We start from the raw sequence: 21,774 nt of genomic DNA on the forward strand, positions 1-21,774 counted from the left end.
TCTTTTATCAGGTTCTACTTTTGTTTCTACCTTCATTTTTCTGGTGCTTCCTAGTCTTTTTTCTCGCTGTCTCACCGTCTGTCTTTTCCCACTCTCTTCCTTTCGAACTTTCTATATTTATTGCTGCTTTTAATTATTTCTAATTTTCGTCTTTCGTTTCCTTTATCTCGTTTAATGTATCAAGTCTGTTGTCTCTCGTTTCTCGCCTCTCTTTCGCCTCTCGTCTCTCGTCTCTCGTTTCTCGTCTCTCGTTTCTCGTCTCTCGTTTCTCGTCTCTCGTCTCTCGTCTCTCGTCTCTCGTCTCTCGTCTCTCGTCTCTCGTCTCTCGTCTCTCGTCTCTCGTCTCTCGTCTCTCGTCTCTCGTCTCTCGTCTTGTTTCTTGTTTCTTGTTTCTTGTTTCTTGTTTCTTGTTTCTTGTTTCTTGATTCTTGTTTCTTGTTTCTTGTTTCTTGTTTCTTGTTTCTTGTTTCTTGTTTCTTGTTTCTTGTTTCTTGTTTCTTGTTTCTTGTTTCTTGTTTCTTGTTTCTTGTTTCTTGTTTCTTGTTTCTTGTTTCTTGTTTCTTGTTTCTTGTTTCTTGTTTCTTGTTTCTTGTTTCTTGTTTCTTGTTTCTTGTTTCTTGTTTCTTGTTTCTTGTTTCTTGTTTCTTGTTTCTTGTTTCTTGTTTCTTGTTTCTTGTTTCTTGTTTCTTGTTTCTTGTTTCTTGTTTCTTGTTTCTTGTTTCTTGTTTCTTGTATCTTGTTTCTTGTTTCTTGTTTCTTGTTTCTTGTTTCTTGTTTCTTGTTTCTTGTTTCTTGTTTCTTGTTTCTTGTTTCTTGTTTCTTGTTTTTAGTTTCTCGTTTCTTGTTTCTTGTTTCTTGTTTCTTGTTTCTTGTTTCTTGTTTCTTGTTTCTTGTTTCTTGTTTCTTGTTTCTTGTTTCTTGTTTCTTGATTCTTGTTTCTTGTTTCTTGTTTCTTGTTTCTTGTTTCTTGTTTCTTGTTTCTTGTTTCTTGTTTCTTGTTTCTTGTTTCTTGTTTCTTGTTTCTTGTTTCTTGTTTCTTGTTTCTTGTTTCTTGTTTCTTGTTTCTTGTTTCTTGTTTCTTGTTTCTTGTTTCTTGTTTCTTGTTTCTTGTTTCTTGTTTCTTGTTTCTTGTTTCTTGTTTCTTGTTTCTTGTTTCTTGTTTCTTGTTTCTTGTTTCTTGTTTCTTGTTTCTTGTTTCTTGTTTCTTGTTTCTTGTTTCTTGTTTCTTGTTTCTTGTTTCTTGTTTCTTGTTTCTTGTTTCTTGTTTCTTGTTTCTTGTTTCTTGTTTCTTGTTTCTTGTTTCTTGTTTCTTTTGTCTCTTGTGTCTCTTGTCTACCATCTGCTGTCTCCGTTTCTCGTCTCCGAACTTTCTCACGTATGTTTGGAAGATGAAACATACTTTAATCATAATTAATTCCCTCTCCTGTCTTCCGTTTCACGTCTCCTATCTCCCATTTGTGTCTTCCGTTTCATGTCTCCCGTGTTCCGTCTTCCGTCTCCCTTTCTCCCGTTTCCCGTCTCCCGTTTCCCGTTTCCCGTCTCCCGTCTCCCGTCTCCCGTCTCCCGTCTCCCGTCTCCCGTCTCCCGTCTCCCGTCTCCCGTCTCCCGTCACCCGTCTCCCGTCTCCCGTCTCCCGTCTCCCGTCTCCCGTCTCCCGTCTCCCGTCTCCCGTCTCCCGTCTCCCGTCTCCCGTCTCCCGTCTCCCGTCTCCCGTCTCCCATCTTTCGTCTCCCGTCTCCCGTCTCCCGTTTCCCGTTTCCCGTTTCCCGTTTCCCGTTTCCCGTCTCCCGTTTCCCGTTTCCCGTCTCCCGTCTCCCGTCTCCCGTCTCCCGTCTCCCGTCTCCCGTCTCCCGTCTCCCGTCTCCCGTCTCCCGTCTCCCGTCTCCCGTCTCCCGTCTCCCGTCTCCCGTCTCCCGTCTCCCGTCTCCCGTCTCCCGTCTCCTGTCTCCCGTCGCCCGTCTCCTGTCTACCTTCTCCCGATAGGTTAGAATAGAGCTTTTTAACCACTTTTGTGAGTTTTGATGCCCTTAGCAAAAATAGAAGTGCGTCAAAAAGCCGCAGAGTAATTACTCGCCTGGCTCGTCGCTTCTTTGTTTGCTTATGGAAAAATTTCTTTAGGGTTTTTGACGTCTTTACGCACTTTCGAATTGGTTAGGAACAACAAACTTTCCAGGAATATATAGCAAAATAATATAGTCTTTCATTTGTTTCTGGTTTGAGCTTCAGCATAGATTTTTTTTCGCTTTTGTCGACCAGTTGTCAACACAGGTTTGCCCTAGAATTCAAACTAGAAAAAATATGAAAGATTATAACATTTTCACCGTTCCTGTGCAATGTGTTGCCCTTACCCAGCTCGAAAGGGCATAAACTCTTCAAAAACCTACATGAAGTTTCCTCGTAAGAAAACGTAGAGGTGATTGACTCGGCTACCACTTACTCTGCGTCTTTTCGACGCACTTCTCTTCTTCTAAAGTCTGCATAATCCACAGGAAAGGGTAAAAAGCTATAATCTTTCAATTTCCAGTTTGAACTCTAGGGCAGAAGTTGTGTTTACCAGAGTTACATAAAAAACAAAAAAATATAAATACGATTATTGATCTCCGATATTTAATAGGAACTGTGTAATATTCTTGAAACTTTACTGTCTTAATATCTGAAAGATAACACATGTTAAGCCGTAGAACTCAAACTGGAAAAACTGAAAGATTGTAGCTTTTAAAACCATTCATGCTAATTTTGGTGCCCCCAGAGAAGATAGCTTTCAGAGACTTGTGTTTACCCGTAATCCAACGTAGAACCCGACGAGCAATTATTCTACGTCAAACTGAGGCATCTCTAGCCAAACTAGGGGGAGTGCGCTCTTAGTGGATTATTTTTCTACAAAAGAGTTAGTTTTTGGAATGTGTTTTAAAAGAATGAACAGAAATGTTGAAGATGTTAATCATTGCACTGCGATTATTTGAATATCAGCAAAAGAGCACAACTCTGCCAAAAATTATATTATTCGACGAAACGCATAAAGCAAACCATTGCAGCTAATTTGTTGCTGTCCCCGACGAAAGGTAAGGCTTGTCTTCTCATTTTTTGCCCCGTTTATATCTGATCAATTCCGGAGGAAATTGAGCGGAATAAGCTGATTACTTCCGGGGATTGTTTTCCGGGGATTGTTTTCCGCACCTAACCGAGACGGTGTGGACGCGCGCGAGCGTTTTTTTTTTCTCAATACGGTACACGTAGAAGAAACCCCAGGTTGTGGCGCGTTATCAGCGCGCCGATCGTCGCATTGTGGTGAACCACACACAACCCGGATGGAGTCGTGGGAAAACCGAACACCGTCTGTCAGACCTGTTTGGTTAGTAAATCCGAGAAGAGTGGGAAGGCCGTTGACGAAAGAAAGCTTACAAGATGACAATGAAGATGCTCGGGAATCGCCGATTACTGGATGGTGGGTTTATAAACACGAAATCTTTGTGGTAGAGATTTGTGCGTTTACTAATTGCATGAAGCATCGGTAAGGATTAATTCTGTTAAAACCTCATTCAAGCGTAATTAGAAGCCAGATTTTACTTACTGCAGAACGTCGTTGTTGAGGTTGAGGCTGAGAATCCAATTTATTTTATATGCAACTAAATGTTTGGAAAATTGCTTTAATTACCATTAAAGTCCAGTTTTCCGAGTTAGTCGTCGTCGTAGTCGTCGTTTTCGTAGTAGGTATCAGCCATGCCGCAATATGCAGTTTTTATGACATACCATTTGGTGAAACAGATTGCTACTCATTCCAGCTTGCATGCGTTCTCTAGAGCGATTTTATATTCAAAATGGAAATACTGTGCAATGGGAAAATATTCATATTTGTAGACCGACACACCATACGACACAATGAACCGCACGTCCTATTGCCATGCAAAACAAAAAAAAAGAGGTTTTGTATTTCTTGTGGGCACTGCATTGTCCTTTGTGCCGGTGCGGAACGGAAATAGCTTGCATCTGGTTCACTGCGTCTCCAAAAGAGCTATTCGCTGGCAGAAATTATATGTAGCAAAAGTGGTTTTTTGATGGGTGCCGAGGCCTGTGCCTCTTTCCAACACTTCGAATGAACTGAATTCGATGCTAACTGGAAGCTGTCACTCAACTGAAAGGACTGACAGACAGACCGACACGCACGTCACAAGGAGTAGGTTTTGAGGGAGTTCTTGCTTGTGTAGCCTTGGGTTAGACGAAAAGCTAACTTTATGGAGGGCAATATTTACGGAAACGAAACGTATTAAATATGGAGAACTAAATTATGGTTGCTTAATGAAAGAACACGATTTCGTAGTAAGTTAAAAACCAAATCATGCGTAAAAGCAAATGATGTATGACATTAGCTTCTAACAATCTGCATGGAATGACTGGTCTGAATCTGTTTCAACCCTCACGAATTCTATATTCAACTCAAATCAGATAATTTCTACTGCTAAAATTGAAAATCAATAATAATTCAGCTGCAACAATGTTGATTATGTTCCGTTATTATTTCAATTCATTACTATTAATATCGAGCTGTACACAAAGTGAACAGACACCTTGTCTCCCCTGCATCGAAGAACATTATTTATATAAAATTTTCGTTCTTCTGTATTTGAAGCACCTTGAATACAAGTGTGTCGGTGAGATGCGACGATATTCACGTCCGATGAATGCACTTAAACAAAAACCGGACGCGTGTGCAGTTGTTCCGAAACACGTGATAATTTGAGAACACAATAATTTGAATAACCAATTACGGACTACGAGCTTCCAGTAGAAACACAAAAAAGTGGCATTCTATAGCAAACGAGATCAGTTTGTCCAAAGAGTGACGCAATTCTATGTGTTTTTTTATTTAAAAGCAGATGAAAAAACGGCACCAAGTATATTAATTGCACTCTGCAATCTAATTCGAACAGCTGATGTTCCTTTTCAGAATAAGAGAACTAAAAATTGATGCAAATGATACATTTATTGAAGCACTACCCTTTTGTGCTCTTTGTAACTTGACTAAAAGCGAATCAGAGTGAAAATAGACATCATGATGCAGGTATTTGAATAACGGTTTACTCAGCGTTGATTGGCATAAACAGAGACAGAGACTTTTCAGGTAATGAATTAGTTTTTTTTCTGTGCCAATTTATGTCATTAACAAACGCACAATATTCTTATGTGCAGTTGAATAAAATTAAATAATGTTGAAAAACGAAATATTGCAGTACATTCCTCTGCACATACTTAGCGAAATAAGCGAACGCTTGTTGCGTTACAAAACTTCTCTGCAATTTTACGGTCAAGCGCTCGAGCTGACAGCCAAGCCAGCAGCATGCCGCCGGTATTGTGAGTAATCATGCAATGATTCACACGCACGGTGTAAATATTTGTGCTACAAATCATGCACATCACTAGATTGCCCGTTGGCCAGAAGGAATTTTATCACAATACATTAGCGTCCGGGTGATTCAATGCATAGTTACATATCGCACCCGGAGCGCTTCAAACTCCGCACCTGCAGTACGGCACAATGCATATCCACAATCCAGCACAACATGTACACCTACTTCACGCCCCAGGACACTAGCGCGGAATAGCGAGAAGGTATGCAGCCCGGGTCTAATCATGTATTGAATATATTATTGATGTGTCATATAATGAAAAATTAATGTAATTAGCAGCTAGTTTACCGGCGCTGACTGCCGAATGCGGCTTATACTAATGTGTATGTATACTAATTGCTATGATTACAGAACATTTTGTTCAATCAATACCGGGAACAATTCGTTACTAAAGTAAAGCTGACGGCTGGAAGGGCATCCGTTTCAAATTAATCAAAATTTATATGCCTTCACCAAATTCGGCATAATATCAATTAAAATGTAAATGCAGCTCTGAAAATCAGTTTTCAGACATGACTAGTCGACTTTAGTGCAGCTCGAAGCTAATCGTAGGCATTTTCTCGACATTGGCGAAATAATTGTGGTTGAATTCTGGTGTTAGGTTTGCAATCAGGTTCTCGCTGTTTGTTCTAAATAAAGATGCAACTTTATTTTGAGAGAATAGTTACATAAGATTATTTCGTCCCTAGATGAATAATGTCGCTGGCGTCGCTGGATTTCGACAGGTTATGTATAGAGTTGATCTGCTTGGGAACGTAACATCAAACGTTGTTACACTGAACGGAATCGTCGAACCTTTATTAGAAGATTTATTATGCAGAAGTATAAGACGGGAGAAATTTTAAAAAAATCATATGAAATACTCGATGCGCTGATAATTTACGGTCAATGATATGATTCGCTATGCACACAGGTAAAAAATATAATATATTGCGTGGTCCCCGTGGCTCTATGGTTAGCGATGTCGGTCGGCTAGCTCTCCCACACGGTTGTGATATCGGGTTCGATTCCCGATCGAGTCGAGGATCTTTTCGAGCTAGAAATTTTCTCGACTCAGCACTGGGCACGGTGTATCGTTGTACTTATTCTACACATGCAAAATGCGCCAAAAAAACAATATCGATAACGAATTCTCTCAACTAATCCAGTTAATCGAGACCGCTATTAGCCCCAAGGCTAAGCGTGCGATAAAAAAATATCACCTTTTCGATCTTGCACTTGCTCTCTCTCTTTCTCACTCTCTCTCTCACACTCTCTCTCACTCTCTCTCTCTCTCTCTCTCTCTCTCTCTCTCTCGTACTCTCTCACTCTTACTCTCTCTCTCTCACTCTTTCTCACGTTCTCTCTCTCACTCTCTCTCTCACTCTCTCTCTTACTCTCACTCTCACTCTCTCTCTCTTACTCTCACTCTCACTCTCTCTCTCTTACTCTCTCTCACTCTCTCTCTCTCACTCTCCCTCTATTTCTTACTCTCTCTCTCTCACTCTCCCTCTATCTCTTACTCTCTCTCTCTCTCTCTTACTCTCTTTCACTCTTTCACTCTCTCTCACTCTCCCTCTCTCTCTCATTCTCTCTCGCTCTCTCGCTCTCTCTTAATCTCTCTCTCTCTCACTCTCACTCTCTTTCTCACTTTTACTCTCACTCTCACTCTCTCTCTCTCTCTTTTTCACTCTCTCTCTCACCTCCGTGCTAAGCCCCAAAGCCTGGTCTGGATGTTCCGGGGTGGACATAGAAGGTCTCTTTTAGGGGCCCTGGGCCCTCATTCTAGACTTTGCTCCCTCACTACCTCAAATGGTGACGTTTACATAGAATATTTTACGCAATTTTTCGAAGCCTAATTATTGGTTGAACATTTTCACGGGTTAGTACCGTGCTGGATCGAAACCCGTACAGTATCGAAATTCGTACACCTTGATGTTTTACTTCAGTTTTGAGCATTATGAAAATGAAAATTCATATGACAGTTATATGTACATGTTCGCCGAACTGTTGGCTTTCTGTTAAATTAAAATATGCGCCAGTAGGCCATGAAACAAAAATATTAAAAATGAAAAATCAACCGTGTATCGGTTTAAGTTGTCATTTTATCGCATCGTTAGAGAATTCACTAAGAAAACGTTTTACAGATAAAAACGTTGTTCAAGTGGGATATAAGTGTTTTACTCTGTGAATCTTTTTGAAATCAGTTGAAAAGGTAAGTCTTTGTTATTTTCGAGCTGTATATTGTCTGGTAAATAGTGCAAGTTGTATTTATTCATCAAAAACTGTGCCGTACGGATTTTGATCCTTGTTAATCGCTTGAATCGAAATCCGTACAGCGTGTGTATCATGCATATATTGTTGACCTTTCATCCTTGTTTTCAGCATTTTATGGATGCCGAAGTAGTCCCTTCCCCCACACTTTCCTTCTCACCGCACCACACCTCTGCTGCTGCTCAGGCGACATAATATCCTTCTGCTGCTTTTCTTTGTTCCCCTAACGACCGGCATATGGAGAGACAAACGCAACGAGCGAATCGCTTCTCAGAGCAGATGTAGTCTAGTCATGTGTTCATTTTCTCCCAGAAACCTGCGCACCATATCATCATTTCATTATGTGTTGAGAGGATTCAAGTTTAGTCGCGGTCTGTAACACTTCATGATGTGTACATGTGGAGATTAAACGATGATTGCATCATATTCGTTTCGTTTCCATCACTGCTCGTAGCTGGTAGTTGAGAAAAATTTTATGTTTTTTTTTGTCAAATTATTCAATTAGGACCTAAAGCTATTCCAGTTTTTAAATATCATTAAAAGAAAGCCGCATTTTCTGAGCGAAACGTGATTTTCAAAAAAAGTTTATCGTTTTCTTTCGATTTTTTAAACGAAGAATAAAAAACTGCTCGAAATTTCTTAAATGACAGTTCGTTCATGTACTGTCATATATATGAGAGAACTGTCATTTAAGGCATTTCGAGCAGTTCTCTATTCTTCATTTAAAATTTGAAGGACAACGATTAACATTTTTTAAAAATCATGTTTTACACAGAAAATTGCACTATTTCAGCTGATATAAAAATTAAAAAACCGTGTAAAACTTTAGGAACCAATTGACCGTTACAATATATTTATTGTTAACTTTAAAGATAAATTGAAAAATAAAGTTTATTTGTGTACTTCTATATCTATACGGATTTTGATTCATTGCTGTACGGACTTTGATCCAGTCTATATCGCGTGCGTGCGGATTTCGATTCAAAAGTGTGCGGATTTCGATTCAGACGAAAAACTGCGTACGGATTTCGATTCAAAACATGCTCTATTCAAACATGATTTTTTCGAGTTTCAGAGTAATTTAAATCATTTTGCTTGAAAATAGTGATAAAATATAAGTAGACCTACAAGTAAACATGTCAGTTTAAAGCAATATGTAATTTCTTGATTTTATATGGACCGTCGAAAATTATCATGTGCTTAGGTGTACGGATTTCGATCCAGCACGGTACACTTACGCTATGTTTACCAAAAATATAAATTTATTTAGCAAACAAAAATAAATTAACATCAATTAACAGAAAAAAAAACCGAAAAAACAAGGAATTTACTTTATTAACGTAACTTATCAACTTGAATTCTACATTTAACATTTGACTTCAAACAACCCACACCAAAACGTCACATATTCGGTACCGTTTCATTTAAAAAAAAAAGTCCGGTAACAAGCTCGAACTAGAGTGTTTGTTACAAAAAAAGTTTCCACATTTTTTATGTCTTCTTGTCAGCGGAACTGCTAATCAGCCATGTTCCATCGAACGGAACAAATAATATGCAGACGCCGGAAAATATGCTAGGTGAGGTAAGACTTCCCATTGGAGTGTTTCTATTTAATTTCTAAAGACTCTGGCAGTGTGAGGCCAAGTCTTGTCGTGCATTAACATTACTTTTTCGTGCCGCTGCTCGTATTGCGACCCCTTTTCGGGCAGTTATCAACGTCATAGCATGTCATAGCAATTAAAAAATTAAAACCTTAACGATTTGTTTGATTTGTATGATGCCGTCGGCAAAATTTTAAACAGTAATTTTGTTTTTTTAGAAAAAACCTGAGTTAATCCACCTAGTGGTACAGAAACCTTCGTTAAACTAACTACCTATTATTTTATACTTATTAGACCAGTAAACCACAAATCGTATACCAACGTAAATCCAATTCCAATGATGAATGAAACGAATTTAAAAGAAAGTTTTCAGAGGGTGAACCAAATACGATCATTGAATTAAAGCTTGACGTGGGTTTCGCAAATATTATGGATGTTGTTACTGGAGTACATGAGTGTTATTTTTTCGATCACAAACCAGTTATTAAATGTTAGTTAGAAGCAACTCAAATTTTTTCTTGAAATAATCGAACGTGAGGAAACAGTAATAGATAACAATGATGCTCATACTAGAACTGCAATTATGTATGTAAGTTAAATGCAGTTCTTTTTTTTTAAATCCGTATAATCCAGGTTTGAATATCACTTTCGCTTTATTTTTAGAAATCGCAGGACCTAGAATTATGAATCGGCATGTTATATTTTTTACGAATTGAAGCGAATTTCTACAAACCTGTTCACGAAAAATTATAGTTCAGAATTATACAGGAAAAAAAAACTATTCATGAAAGTTGTCAATTTAATTCTATCTCAAATGCATTATCTGAAAATAAAGGTTTTAAAGACATTTGTAAATTTTGGATTCTCAGAATGTGGTTGAGAACATTATTCTTTTCGAAGGTCTAGGCTGTATGAGGAAATTCGATAACGAGAAGCGGAATAACATGGATACTCTGATTGCACTTAGTCTTAAATTAGAAAGCAATATTTATATCTTACATGAGCATAGTGTATCATATCATAGAGATAAGCAACTTTTCACCTGCGCACACTAGTAAACGTGTATAGCCATGTAAAGTTGCTTCAGTTTCATCCAAACTGTAAATCATCGCATCTCGATGTTCACAATTTCTCAAAACTTTTTCCTGTAGATTCCTGGTCACGAGTGAAAATTATATTCAGAACTGAATTTGAAACATAGAATAAGTGTACAACTGAAAAGTTTTCCAGCTGTTCAAAATGTAGCATTGCAAACGGGTGGCACTAACATATTCGTACGTAAATAGGTCTATACATCTTTGGTAAAGCTTTTCAAAATATCTGCATCGCTAATTGTGTTACATTTGAATACTGTGAGATCAGATTTTGCTACAATGTTTGGCTCCCGAAAGCTGTAGAAGATTATCATTCTTCGCAAATCTGGGTTCAAAGTACAATTTGATATATATTTTAAAGAAAGTGAGGACGGAAGCTTCGCAAGGCAGAAAAGGAGCTAAGTGAGCATTGCAGTTTCCTCTAAAATCTAATTCAAATTTTTAAGAAAAAGCTAAAGGGTAATTTTTTTACACCAGTTGAGACGCACTACGAGGAGTGTGAAAAATTATGCAAAGTTGTCGATGCTTGTTGTTTTCTGCAAAGTTGTCGATGATTGTTGTTTTCAGGGAGAGAGAGATGAATTATCCAAAAAGTAAAATATCCCATGTCTGAAATATACTTCGGTCAAATTTCTACAGTTCAAGCTACCAATAAAAATTCGCACTTGGTATGATTTTTAAAGAGCTCTAGGGCGTTCATTTGAGCATGCGAATATCAAAATCGGAATATGCGTTCTGTAAAATGAACGTTTATTTTGTATTTTTTTTGTTTCGATTCTGATATACTATACATATAAACAACATATTTACAGATACATACATACAAGCACACATACACATACATACAGAAATTATTCAGTTCGTCGATCTGAGTCGATTGGTGTATAACACATGGCTCTCCATGCCATTAATTTTGCCTTAAAAGTTAAATATCTTATGTAAAAAATACTCTTTGATCAATATTTTGAGAACTAAGCCACTAATCAAAAATCCACTCGGTAGCATTCTAGGGGAGCACAGTAGCTTTCGTTTGCGTATAAGATCATCAAAATCGGATATTGCGTTCTGTAAGAAAGGTGCGTTAGTATTTCGCGGCACATACATACAGACAACACACATACACACACATAGACACACACATACACACGTACAGACATTGCTAAGTTCGTCGAGCTGAGTCGTTCGGCCCTCCGGATCTTGGATCTATTTTGCGTTTTTCGACCGATTTTATAACCTTTGTTTAGTATAACAAAGGTAAAACGCACCGTAAGACAAAAAAAAAATAAGGAAAATTCATAAAACAATTCAATTACAATTTTTTACAATTACAATTTTTATTAGGCTCTCGACTCACAAAATACTCCCAAAATTGAGTCCACGGTGAAATTGCAGATAATTATAATTTTATTGTTTATTTCTTCAAGTTCAAACAACTATTATTGTTTCGCTAGGTAGTTTTCATAGAAAAAATTAGGAATTTCAAGGAGTAAGGTTTTTAAGATTTTTTTCAGTAAAAAATCTTTGTGTTTTTAATTTCAACATTTTTCCCCTTAAGCTGTATAAGCTTTTTGAGATAATTAATTCTTAAAAAAGACAAAATCATTATTTAGCACTTTGCTAAAGATTTCACACCGATCAAACAAACCGTTCTGGTGATATTGACATATCATTTTGAAGGGTTTTTGATATAAAAACGAGCTACGTGGTCAATTTTTTTTACCGTGTTGCCAACATTGTGTTTTTTTTTCGATTGAAAACTTAATTTCCTCAAAATGCCTCCCACTCCTTCGAGTTGGACCTCGCCAATGTGTTCAACAGACGATTTTACATACCAATCACTTATCAGCAAAAAAATGCAGCATTCAACAGATACAGCATTTTTAAATCTGCCAGATTTTGGAATTTTTCTACGCCCGAAAACGCTTCTACATAGAATGCAGCAATTGCAGGCGTTGTGTAACCAGCGAGATGTTCCTTAAAGAAGCATCTAATAATGATGTAACGCAAAAATGCTGTTCTAGACTCATTTTCACGAAATGCCTCAGGGAGGGTGTTGGTTAGATTTGGCAACACTGCAGAAAAAAATGTTCACGTAATTCGATTCTACATCTAAAACCCTTTAAAATTACATGTCCAGATCACTTGCAGCTCTTCAAAGCGCCGAGATATCCACAAATTAATTAGGGTGTTTTTCTAACTCCGCAAAAACTGGGGGCAGCCCCATTGGCCGAGGGGTCCACCAATCGGTTTAAAACTTTATAAGCTCTGGCCTAAAATACATCGACTCACAAATTTTGGTCGAAATCGGAGATGGTCGATTCAGTGCCTAGGACATTAAAGATGGAATTACCCACACAAGATATGTTGAATTTCTACTGTTTGCTTATGATAACGTATGAGGAGAAAAATCCGAACAAACTTTCAATTCCAAATTAAAATCTTGCGCAACTTATATTTCTATACTTGTTTGTTTATTCAAGTAATGTAACTCATTAACAAACCTTATAGAAAAAAACTCAGCTCCACATCGCGCTGATTTCCTGATCCTCCGGGGCACTTGCTTTATAGCGTCCTGAATTCCGGATGTTTCAATTGTTTTGAGCTCCTTCTTGATTTTTCTATCAAACAATCGACGTTTTTTGCTCTGAAACTTTTATGGTAGACCATTCGCTTCAAATTTGCTCAGAAAGTTTCAATAGACTGCAGCTGTGGCACATTTTGAGAATTGTATCCTTTCGGAATAAACCCGATATTGCCTTGCCGCAAATCTGCTAAAGTTGCATTAGCATAGTTTGACAATACAAGGTCTGGCCAAAACACTACTTTGTCATTTTTATGGTACTTATATTTAAAGTTTTAAGCCCATTTCATGCAGATACTTGTTCACCGGTTTTGAATCAGTCGTATATTTATTGCCTTGCTCACGATATGATCACGCCGACCGACCAGGCGTTTTCACTCTCAACTTCGCTCGAACTTTGCTTGCTTGCAAAGTGCATTTTTGTCCGGAACCAGATTTTCTATTGAAGGTATTTCCCTCATCGAAGAGCTTGTCAATAATGTAAATAAATGTTTTTTTCTATATCCAAGACCTTTAGAATAGTGAAACACTTCACTTTTGGATATTTCTTCATTTCGCTCACAAAAAATGCAAATCAATTTACGACGATCTTCTTCCGACCACGCCTTTTTACCAACTAAGCGTCACTTGACAGAATCGACTAGTCGTTTTACCAGTTATGTAAAAGTGGATCTTCATTTTGTGGAAAAGGATTCTTCGATTCGTGCAGCACTTTGGAATCGTAGACCAATTTAAAAGTTGTTCGGATTTTTTTCCTCACACGTTATATTCTTATTATTTTTTCTAGTTTTTATTTTACTGGTTTTGATAGTGATTGATTGAATGTCAGAATTACTAGTGAAATTAATAGACAATTGCATTCATTGCTATAAACAGCTGAGAAACCAAATTCATGTGTTGGCAGCCATGATGAGCAGCTAGAAATAACGAAGAGCTCACAGTGGTACTGCTTCTGATTCACGAAAACCGGCTTTCTCAAGACGAACAAATGTTCTAGATGAAATTGAAAGATTTTTTGTACGATTTTTACATTAGGTATCTGCAGAATATAACATAATAATAATGAATAATAGTACCACATAAACTGCTGTTCTACGCATAACAATCCCATGTCAAGAAGAAACTCCACAGAAACTGGGACAACTATGCGTAGAACGGTAATAAACAGTTAAAACTGTCCTTTTCTGGTCCACCACAAATAACACTAATTCAAATATCACTAAATCACGAAGAAAAGTGAGGTGTAGGTGAAAAGTGAGTTTTGCGTCAAGTAGAATACCAAGGCCGCAAACACGATCAACTCTACTCACCTGAAGTCCATCAATGTGGTATTCGAATAAAATCGGATGGGATGTCATGATCTCACATTTTGCAATACTAATTACCAGCCAGTTCCTATGGCACCATTCGACGGAAACATTGATATCTTCTAAACGACGACAATTGTCGATTGAACGAACTACGAAGATACAGATTTTAAATTGGGTCATCCGCCTATACCAGCTTACAGCCAACTTAACAAATGTACAATAATAATAAAATCTTGCGAACTGAAACATGAAACAGTTTTATTGAAAAACTATTTTGAGAAAAAAGTAGAGAGTGGTTTCCAAGTTAGAACCAAATTGTTGAAATAAAACTGCGAAAAATTGTTTTCCCTCAAACTCCTTAGCGATATTTATGATGGCCCTAAAAAGAACCGTTTTTTGTGTGTATGTATGAAAACGGTAAAAACTCTCCAGTTGGTCCTGGAAACGATGCTGGTCCAACAAGCCAGTCATCTTATGTTTGAATTTCCACTTGGAAGAGACTATTAGAGCCACTATGTCAAAAAATGGTATACGGAAATTGACCTCGATGTCGGTCGAGATAGACCATATTTTGCTAAGAATGCAGAATTCGTGGAAAAACAATGATTCGATTTTTTTTTCAAACAAAAATTTTATCGTTCCCGTCATTGGTTGAAAGTTATGCTGTAGTAAGACCTAAAGTGAAACCCTACTGAAGTTCTACATCAAAACTTAAATCCAAACGATTTCATAATGCCTTATGTATCCTGCTAATAGGCCATAAGTAAATTGTGTACTATAAGAATTCAAACAAACTGACCAGAAACGAGTTCAAAGCATATCCTCCGGAAGCGTTACTGTGAGCTGATCCTACGAGACTTTAGATAATCGAGAACGCCTTTATTCTCAATAGCCACCGCAACAATACTGTAAAAGTTAAATGAAAATCGTAAACTATTTTCCGACCCATTTCGCTTCATTCGCCCTTTCGAGACTTGCAGCGCCGGATCCTTGATAGTAGATATTTTTCTTTCCAACTTGTTTCGACAGAGAAGGAAGAAAACGAAAACTTCTGTCAATAGCATTCGATCGTTAACGAACATCCATTTCATCTCCTTTCCAGTTACGAGAAACGCTCGTATCCTTTCGAGTTGCCTGCTCACCACCTTGTCCCTATCCATCCTCCGCTAGGGCTTTGTGTATGCTTGCAATTTGTGCAACGTACAAAACATTATAACTGTACAGTATAGCATCTTTCCAAACTTTCAAAGCAAATGGCCAAAACGTGGACACCAGAAGCGATAGCCACCCATCAACTGGTTGGTTGTTTGCCCAACAGCGAACCCAAGAAGATGGGATGAAAATAGCACAAAAGCCAATTATTTCATTAGATAACTCTTTGGGGCAGAATACTGGCCTGCAAAGCGTCACCTAACGCGCTTGGTACAAGCTGGCAGCTAGATATGAGAAGAAAGATCAAAATTTAATGATTGCTTTCATCACCATTTTTATTGCTGGGTCAGTGGATCGTTTCTACGATGGTCTGATAAAAAATTACCGATGCCTTTGTTCTTCGCGCTGGTTGGGGCCTTGAAAAAAAAAATTTTCTAATTGCTGGCGTTCTTTTTCACTTATTGGATGTCTCAAAAATTGGCCTTGTTGAGAAGAAATTATGTGTCAAGTAAAATTAAATGTGATAGTAATCAGTTTTGTAAATTACAATTTAGGCTCATTTTTCATCACAGTACAATACTGAACAAGTTTGTATGACCTCCATCGCCTGCCTGCAAATCTTCACCAAATCCCTTCAAAATCGCATAAATCAATCAATTTTAGTACATGGTTAAACACTTTAACGCATCCTGTTCGGCAATCAAAAGTTTCTGTTTTACAGCACTTTTTTTACAACATGTCTTGTGCAAGTGGTTCCAGCCTGAAATGTCATCGCGCGACAAGCAGTTGCGGGAAGCAAACGTCTAACTATTGTTCACGTTTCTTTTTTTTTTTTTTTTTCAAAAATTGCTTTATGGAATTCGCACATAACGAAAAATGACAGCCACTTGCAATGGCGGCACGTATGCAGCGGGAAGCAACCAGCCAGCCAGCCAGTAGAGCGGCTCGCTGGGTGCAAACTTTTGCAAGCGAAAATGCATTCCACAGTGCACCCGCACCCGTGTCAAAGTGGAACAACTGGCAGCAAAAAGTGTTCCTCGCCTCTTCGAATGTAGAGTGGACAGAGAAATGTGTTCCACCAGCAATATATCTTGTTTGTGTCTCTCCGCATGTCACGAAATATTCTGTTAACTTTTATGAAACTTTGTTGAAATGATTGTGGGTTATCGTGACTTTCCCCCGAGTTAGTGGAGAAGCACGCTCATCTTTCCCTGGATGGGTTACGGATTGGCTAGAATGACATTGAGGATCAACCGTCGTCCTTGCTTGGATGGAATCGCGCTGCATCATACCCGTAACCAACGAGCATTGCCTTCAACCTGTTTATTTCGCTATCGTAAATCATTGAACGTAATTTTATGATTATTGCTGGTTAGTGAAATTTTATTTACCGGTAAATTTGCCTATCCACGACCCGTAGAGTCATCTTTTTTATTCGATTGCGTTGGGACCGATACCGGGCCGCCCTAATGCCAACAAACTGTTCTGATTGTTGTTATGGTTCTGCTGCAGTGTACAGTGAAGGGTCATTTTTTGGTACAATAACCAATTATATGAATAGGCAAAAAATCGAAACTATCAAAAAATCTATTGGTAAAGTGGAAATTAGTTAGCACATTAAATCAGAGATAGTAGGACCCAAAACAAGCCGTCACATTTTTGGTAGATTCGATACAAGCCAGGTTGTTGCTAATACACAAGAGAAAGCAGCAGATTCGATTGCTGGTAGGAATCTGAATTATCGAATAAAAACTAACATAAAGGCGATTTTATGGTCTCCTGTAACAGTGGGGAACGAACGAATTTATATATAGGATTTGTCGGGATTCGCCCTTTACCTCCACCGACTAGATAGATGATTGACTCTTTTACACGGTGTTTCTTCAATAGATATTGTGAAAAAATGCTAACGAAACGGTGAATGATCGCTTTCATGTCATATATACCCACCGTTTAATTTCGAGAAGCTCAGATTTTTATTCAACTTTAACTTAGCAAGCTGAGTATATTACAAAAGTTGTTTTCTAAATACTTTGGCATCTTTGGATTATTTTAAGCGCTGTCAAAAAAGAATCAGAAAATTATAAAAATTTATTTAATATACTTCTACTATTGAGAGGTCTTTTTTTCGAAAATTTCAGATTTTTACTTTAAAGATTAATGTTTTTTTAGTAAAGTGGAGTGAAAGTGTTGAAAAAAATCTACTCCTTTTCTAAATCTGTAATAGGGTTGAAAAGTCACTATCTGTGATTGACCCTACCACATGTTCAGCTAATAATTTTTAATACAATACTTAAATTGTATAGATATATTTGTTGTGGAAAAGGCATCCCAAATGGACAGAAACCTATTATTTTCCATCTGCTCACCACTGCCATATTTTTGTTGGAAAATAGTTCATCAAACGCACCGCTCCGCTCGAAAGACTAAACTGTACACGACCCTCAACACAACCGCTCGTACCTTCTCTGCTCGGAGGCGTACCTGCAACGCCGCTGAACCCAAAACTGTAACTAGAAATCAAAAGCCCGGTCAAAGGTAAATAGATCGATTTCCCGCATAGATTGTCGGTTTTCCCATGCACGGTTCCAAATCAGAGGCGACTCGTAGAAAAGGGATTATTATTTATCGATACAACCTATTACCTGTCGCTGCCGAGCACAGCCTGCTGTTTTTATAGTCACAGAATATAGTCCACGACGACCGTTCGTATCCAATTTGGTGGATCGGAGAGACAGAGAGAGAAAGAGAGAGAGAGCGAGAAAGGAGAGACCAACCTAACGCGAAACGGTAATGGCCTATTGATTTCCTGCAGTGGAACGAGACTGGAACTCACTGCCTCCATGAAGGTAATAAATTATTTTCCAATTTATATATTATTCATTTTGCTGATTTAGGAACTGTTTGATCTATTCATGTAGAAAATCGTTAACATGCTATTAGCTGCGATCAATTGACCCACCATCCGGAACTGAAAGCCGATTCGAATCGGTAAAATTAATCCAATTTAGCAATTAAAGCTGCCCGGTGTGTGGCCTTCCGATAACGACTCCAAATGCCAGCAAACTCACTGTATAACAGTATAACTTGATAATAAACTTAGGCTCCGCATTTTCCCAATTTTATACTCCAATAGGCTACCGGCTTCGTTTGGTCCAAAAAAAAACATGGACCTCTCGTGCCGAATTGGAAGACTATTTGCAAACTTTGTTCGCAAGCACGTGTGCCATCTTTGTCCGATATGTTGGTGCAGGTACGTTGTGTGGTTTGGTTACGTATTGGGAACGACTTTTTGGCAAAGTTGACGCTCACCTGAAGTGGATTCAATCGGATAATTCAATAACTATTTCCAAGAGTTCGTTCGAAAGTTTTGATTCGATAAAAAGTACCCAACAAATTGCTGCAGCGCTGAGAATAGCGATGGGGAGGAGCTGGATCTTTTATAGCCATGTGACAAAGGACTACCTTCATACCTCTGTAGATTTGTTTCAATGCTGTTTCAGTGATTGAACATAATCAAGATTCATTGTGGTTGCGTGTATGTAATCTTAATCTAAATTCTGGAAAGCACTCACAGTAATTTAGTTGTTCATTAATCTGGTAATTTATTAATTTAAGGCTCACCGGTGAGACTATAACCGTTTGTTTTTTACTTTGCTTTCTCCTTCAAAGAGATTACATAAATTCAATGCATTTAATTTATTTTATAAATGAAAATTCAATTTAACGAAATTATGTGGTTACGCATACATGAGATTCCCGAGAAAAAAATTTTAACGGATAATAAAAAAATAGTTTTAACAGATCTCAACGTATCATTCATTTTTAAAACATTTGAAAATCCAAACTAAATAAATCGTCGCTTTTTTATTTTTCTTTGCATTTGTTCACCTCCCGAAATCCCGGGATTTCCAGGAAAATCAAATTTTGGTTCCCGAATCCCGAGGAGCTAAAAACCATCGGGAAATGGACAACTTAGTTCAAAACTAAAGAAGTTACAAATATTTTTTGTTAAGTTCTATGCCTTTTCCAATAGACGAAGCTAACTACCATTTACCCATTAACCATTTTATAGCTTTTCAATCTTCCTAATTAATTTTTGAACTTGAAATTATTTTCTAAGTTTGTTTTCTCTTGACTTTTAAGAAGTGTTAGCGATTCCTAAAAGGCTTACTTTGAAATTTTTTAATTTCTTTTCGTAATTTCACGGCCTTCACAAATGTTTATTTGCGATTTTGATCGTAACTATACAAATTATTACAAAAACGCGTAGAAAGCAAGTCCAACCACTCAAAAGCGAACGTTAACCGTGCGCCTCCTTTCACTGTTGAATCGATGGAGACGCTAAGTGAACCATTCGACAGCGTTCTAGGGAACGAGATTAGGAAGAAATTTACTGGTCAACATAGGTGCACTGGTCAACATAGGTGCACTTCAAAAGCTCAAACTGGTAAAAAATGAAGATTCCTGTGAATTTTGGCGCCCCTAGCCAGCACAAAAACGCGTCAAAAGCTCCCTACCACTAAAACGCAAAAGTTAACCACGCACCTCTTTCACTGTTGAATCAGTGGAGACGCTAGGTCAACCATTCTACAGCGTTCTAGGGAACGTATTTAGAGGAAAATTTGGATCTAGAGGTAGATAGTATTATTCTAGCTCAAAGCTTCCTTCTACAAAATTGTACAATATGATGGAGCGCACATGTTTCGGAAATCACAAATAAGAGTTACCTAAATTTTCGATGGAACCCAACATTTAACTTTCTTATCTCTGTAGATAGAGTTAAACGATGTTCTACAATTTGCACAATTTCAAGAAAAAAAAATATTTTTCAAAATAACCGATTTAGAGCTATTTTACAAAATCACAAGAAGAAAAAAACAGGTGCGGTTCTGAAGCTCAAACTGAAAAAAAAATTAAAGATTATAGCCATTCAACCATTCTTATCATTTTTGGTGCCCATAGCCATTTCAAAAACGCGTCAAAAGCTCCCACCACCTTCAGCGCGAACGTTAACCGTGCGCCTCCTTTCACTGTTGAAGCAGTGGAGACACTAAGTTAATCATTCGACAGCGTTCTATGCAACGAGGTTATGAAGAAAATTTAGATCATCATAGCAACATAATAGCAGAATGACTTTCAGTGCGCTTTACACTGGTCAACACAAGTGCCCTCCAAAAGCTCAAACTGGAAAAAAATTGAAAAATTCCTGTGAATTTTGGTGCCCCTAGCCATTACAAAAACGCGTCGAAAGCTCGCAATCACTCAAACTTAACCGTGCGCCTCCTTTTCTTGTTTGAATCAGTGGGGACGCTAGGTCTACTAAGCTTTCTTCTATAAAATTGTGCAATATGATGGAGCGCACATATTTCTGTAATCATAAATTAGATTCACCCAAATTTTCGATGAATTCCAGCATCTAACTTTCTCGGCAGATAGTTTCTATCGTAATATTCTACAGTATTGTAGCCTCGTCAATTTTGCACAACTTTGTGAAATTTTTTTTTTTTTTTTCAAAATAACCGATTTAGAGCTATTTTACTAAATCACAAGAAGAAAACTACAAGTGCGGTCTCAAACTTAAAAAAAAAATGAAAAATTATAGCCATTAAACTATTCCTGTGAATTTTCTTCTAATATTCTAGAGAAAAACTTTTTTCTTTGTTACAAACGGATAATTGTCGTTGACAAAAAAATAATTTCGCAAAATATTCATTCGTTCATCTTACCAATACGGGCCGTACTTGTTTATCCGGAGTTTTGGAAGTATTGACGTATAATTGACACCAGATGAATTCACAAGCTTTGCAGGATCGTACCAACGACCATGCCTCCTTTCATCCCAAAATTAAATATATAAAAACACGTAGAATCATTTATCAGTAAATGCATGAATGTTTCATACAGTCTCTTAGTATACAAAATCAATCTGTGTCTATTATGTCAAATTAAAGGAAAAAAAAAACAGTCGCATTCTTAGGGTGTGGAAATAACTTTGAAATAACTAGCGTCAATTTTTTCATCTCGAAAAAAATTAGGAAAAATTATCTTTGACTGATAAGGAGACCTGCTTCAAGCAAGCGCTATACTTTTCAAATGAAATCAGTTGCTTCTTTCGAACTTTTTCGATATAAATAGATTAAAAGCCATAATTCAATTATTTACCATCTATTGCAAACATCAATTGTGAGGTAGTTTATAATTATTTATATCGTTATCGATACCGAGTATAATAATCATTTATGAGCATACTAACTGTTCTTTACAAGTGAAAAATGAAAAAAAAAATCCAAACCCCGGATGAGCCAGTACGACCTCTATTAGCGAATTGAACGTTTATTCGCAGCGTTGAAAATTTGACAATTTTAGCTGTGAAAG

General features: G+C 37.6%; 1 protein-coding gene across 1 annotated transcript in view; it reads right to left on the reverse strand.

The window, feature by feature from the left end:
- Positions 1 to 1,469: 1,469 nt before the first annotated feature.
- Positions 1,470 to 21,774, reverse strand: part of LOC129728291 (ATP-dependent RNA helicase DDX42-like) — a 32,169-nt gene continuing 11,864 nt past the window's right edge. The window contains exon 2 of the mRNA XM_055686725.1: positions 1,470 to 1,970. Coding sequence (XP_055542700.1) covers positions 1,470 to 1,970 — 501 coding nt within the window. The remainder of the gene's footprint in view (positions 1,971 to 21,774) is intronic.

This window comes from Wyeomyia smithii, chromosome 3 (assembly GCF_029784165.1).
Source record: "Wyeomyia smithii strain HCP4-BCI-WySm-NY-G18 chromosome 3, ASM2978416v1, whole genome shotgun sequence".
NCBI lineage: Eukaryota > Metazoa > Arthropoda > Insecta > Diptera > Culicidae > Wyeomyia > Wyeomyia smithii.